Below are 3,977 nucleotides of genomic sequence, written 5' to 3'. Positions count from 1 at the left end.
GGCCGCCCGAGAAACAAGGGCTCTTTCCCGGCAGTGAGAATAGTGCAGGTCGGAGGAGCGAGAGCGTTGTGAGGTGCGACAACACGAGCCCAACTGTCACGCCTGGTGACTGACGCCGACCCGACCGCAGTAAACGACCTCCTCCCCCGGCCTCGCCGACACATTAGCGCCACATCCACACACGCGCCACACACCACACTCAGGTGCAAGGTGTGCGACTTGATGAGTCAGGGAGCGGATACGCTGTCAAATGGTGACCACGGCGAAGGGGGCGGCCGCCTCCATCCCCTCGCCGCCTCCGTGCTCCGTGCTCCGTGCGTGTGACGAGGACATGTGCGATACAGACACACATCGCAGTGTATATATGTGCGCATGTGTATATGCGCATGGACACACAAGTCTATGTTCACGTACGAGTAAAAATACATATCGCACTTTTTCTTGACCCAGTCAGTTGTCTGCGGGCACTTACGTTGCTTCCACCGCTTGCCGGTGTATGTACCGCGGCCACGAACGTGGGGGTGAAGATGTTAAGACAGTGATTTCGGTTCCTTTGGGCGTAAACCCAGAGACGCGGGGAAATGCTGCCTATTTCATTTCCCATATTCGTAAAAATTGAACAGATTGTTTTGCGCTCTCTACCACTTCTCAGTTGTTAAAATATATCACTTGGGGTCTTGTAGAGTTTATAATTGTTAAACCCTGTTCACGTCTTTTCCCCCAGAAGTTTACAAATGCTTGCGTCACAGGTTTGGTTTTCCAGCAGCTTCCGAGGAATGCACTCAAGGGCGGTTGACCTCAAGTCTAAGAAGAACAGAGGTTTCCTGTGAGGGTTCTCACGCACTGAGCCTGGACTGGGATGTCAGACGTTTAAGGGAAGTAGAAGCGAGGGACACAGTATTTCTCTGTTTTAAGGGACTGTGACAGTGAAATCCTATTTTGTGGCTAACAAGAGAGATCTAATCATGGTGACCTACACAGATCATGACCTGGTTTTCCCCTCGTGTCCAGAAGGACACTTGCAGGTGGGAACGGCAGGGCAGGAGTGGGGCTCTGTGTCACATCGGGGTCCTGGGCTCTTTGTGTTTCTCTGATCCTTGGTGTGTGGCTTCCATCCTCAAGGTCACAAAGTGGCTGTTGGATCATTGGCCCTCGTGGGCAAGTTCCAGACAGCAGAAAGAAGGCGGGGAGGGCGAGAGGTTTTGTCCCGGGTCCCCCCGACCCCCAGGCCGTCTGCTCACCAGGCACTGCTCTCCCGCCCCGGGGCAGTCTGGGGGGTGTCAGCACCCAGCCCACAGGCGGAGGACAGAGAATGGCGACCAGCAGCCTCAGCCGTGACAGCCTTTGACGTGTTTCTCTGGGCGTGTGCATAGCTGCCCTCCTGTCGCCACAGACGCCTGGATGTGGAATCTCAAGACCAAAGTCCACTGCGCAGGCAGGACACTGACATAGTGTCGCACCGTCCCCCAGAAGGGCCGGAGACGCCCGCATTTCCACGGCCCGGCTGGGGCTCGTCATTATCTCAACACTGACATAGTGTCGCACCGTCCCCCAGAAGGGCTGATGGCGCCAGAGACGCCCGCGTTTCCACGGCCCGGCTGGGGCTTGTCATTATCTCGATTGTCAATTTGATATATGACAAACGGTATCTCGTTTCGTGTCCCTGATGCTTAGTGAACTTGTGCCTCTTTTCGTAAGTTACCTCACTGGCTTCGCAGATAGGCGTTGTCCAGGGAAAAGGCTCTTCCCGCGTCTCCCATGGGTGCCCGCTCATCCCCCATCGCGGCTGCCAGGATGACGCCTGGGTCAGGGCGACTGTTCAGAACCAGCGACGGGGGGGACGTCGATCGAGCCCGGACAGGCGGGTTCTGGGACGGCGTCTGAGGGAGAAAGCAAAGTTTCTTCTCGAGGGAGCAAAATGCAGCTAGATGAGGCCAGGGGGGTCAGCTGCAGCGCGCTGCGGGGAGCGCGGGGCGGAGGGGCCGCCTCGGTCCGCGTCCTGGGCAGCTGCCGGCTGGGCTCCCCTCCCGGCTGAGAACGAGGGGCTCTGTCTGGGGCCGGGGAAGTGGGGGGGGGGTGGCTGCAGCCGGAAGGTCAGAGGTCAGGGTCCCGCTTGAGCCACGTGTTATAGACTCACCAGGCCTGATGAATCACGCGCTCGCCTGACAACGGCGTCTCTCAGGTCACCTGACGTCCGCGCCACCCCACTGGGCCGGAGGCGGCCTGTGCGGTCTGTGATGAGCAGATGCCATCTCGGGCCTCCGGCGATTTTGGCCCCCCCTTCCCAGGCTCCTCCCCGAGCCCTTCCCATCGCTAAATCCCTCGGTGGGGGGAGTCCAGCCTCTGACCGGAAGTGTCCCCCAGGGGAGCCCAGCCTCTCCGCGCCCATCGCTCGTCCCTCCTCTGCTGCTGCGTGCCTTTCTGAGCGTGTCTGGAATTCTGGCGAATAACCTTTTGTCCATCTCATCGCATCGTCTGAGAAAAGTTTCGGTGTGTCATTGCAGATGCCACAGGAGGGAAGGAAGAGAAATTGCAACATTCGCCTGCGGCCCTGGGCCGCTCTGTCCCGGCTCATGGCGCACTCCTCACCCTCCCGAGGCCGGGGGCAGAACTGCTCTTTTAATGTCCGGGGCCTTCACTGTCCTCTCTGGCCCTGCGCCTCCCCTCGAGGGAATAGCTCACCAAGTCTGAATGTGTCTGTGCGGCTCAGGCGTCCCCTGGTGACTGCGGGTCGTGCTGGGGCCCGAGGTTAGAAACCATGGGCCTGTTCTTCGGTCAGATGGGCAGCGGCGGGTTTAGAGCTGACGTTCTGGCCCCCGCACGCCTGGCCGCCCGCGCCGCGCCCCCACTCGCCAGGAGCCAGCACCCCTCGTCTCCTACCATCACGGGACATCGCTGCCCAACAGGGGCTCCTCCGCACCCCAGAGACCCACACGTCAGCGCCCCTGCAGCTGGCTGGGTGGGGCCCCCGCAGGAGGCGAAACTCAAGGACCACGACAGAGCCCACCACCCACATCCTCCTCCCTCTGCGCGTTTCTCTGGTGGCCGCCTGTGACCTCGGCCCACCCAGCAGCGCTGGTGCCCGCCCGGCCGCCCGGAGAGCCTGGGGCCAGCAGCCTGGGACCAGCAGAAAAGGCCACGCAGGTGTCTCAGGACGGACGTAAAAAAATGCGGGTCGGTTCTGAGTGACGCGGGGTCGAGGGCATTGCTTGCTGACTTCTGTGTTCTTCCCTGAGAAACAGGAGGCTCTGTCACCTGCCTAGATAGAGCGACAGGCTAGCAAGGGGGTTTGGAGAAGGCGAGGCAGAGCCGGCCCCGTGGTGAGAACGGGCTCCGGCGCTCCGCAACCTGGATTTGAATCTGGTTCTGATGCCTCCCAGCTGTGTGGACTTGGGGACGTGATTTAGTCTTTCTCGGCCTCTTTTTAATAACCGGTAAAGTTGGGATGACGATTCTTCTCTCACAGAGCGTTTACGAGGACGAAATGAGTTAAAAGCATGTGGAATGTTTGGAACGGCACAGAGCACGTAGCGAGCGCTCGGTAAGTGTCTGCTATGGTTAATCTGAACGATCTTCAGGTGGCTACGAAGCACACGACTGCTTGCTGGGCGGCCTCACAGACGGGTTGAGGCTGGGCATTGTGCCTTTACGACGGCTCTGTCCGCGAGGCCGGGTCCGGCAGACCCGGTGAGCGCGGCGCGGAGGTGTGAGCGAGTTGAACCAACCGGCTTGGCCAGTCGCTGAAACCGAGCGGGGGTGGCCGTGAGGCTGGACCAGCGTAGTTACTCGCTTCGCCCTCGACCTACCGGGAGCTGTGTCTTGTGATGAGTGTGCGCAGGGCTCTTTAGCGCAGAAATCAGCTGATGGTTAGGGAAATCCGGTTTTTCGTGGAGACAGGCACATTCCATCTGTATTCCGTCCCGAGGGGCCTTCGACTCCAGCTGCCAGTGTACGGGGCCGTCAGCTGTCATGACTGA

At 59.9% G+C, this 3,977-nt stretch overlaps 1 protein-coding gene across 1 annotated transcript in view; it reads right to left on the bottom strand.

Moving 5' to 3' along the window:
* The window catches only part of LOC102891890 (CD48 antigen-like), an 18,483-nt gene extending 16,702 nt beyond the window's left edge, over positions 1–1,781 (bottom strand). Inside the window, exon 1 of the mRNA XM_015598283.1 lies at positions 1,712–1,781. Coding sequence (XP_015453769.1) covers positions 1,712–1,781 — 70 coding nt within the window. The remainder of the gene's footprint in view (positions 1–1,711) is intronic.
* Positions 1,782–3,977: the final 2,196 nt, after the last annotated feature.

This window comes from Pteropus alecto, unplaced genomic scaffold, assembly GCF_000325575.1.
Source record: "Pteropus alecto unplaced genomic scaffold, ASM32557v1 scaffold49, whole genome shotgun sequence".
Taxonomy (NCBI): domain Eukaryota; kingdom Metazoa; phylum Chordata; class Mammalia; order Chiroptera; family Pteropodidae; genus Pteropus; species Pteropus alecto.
The sequence above is the reverse complement of the archived record's forward strand: the minus strand, read 5'-3'. Positions and strand labels throughout refer to the sequence as shown.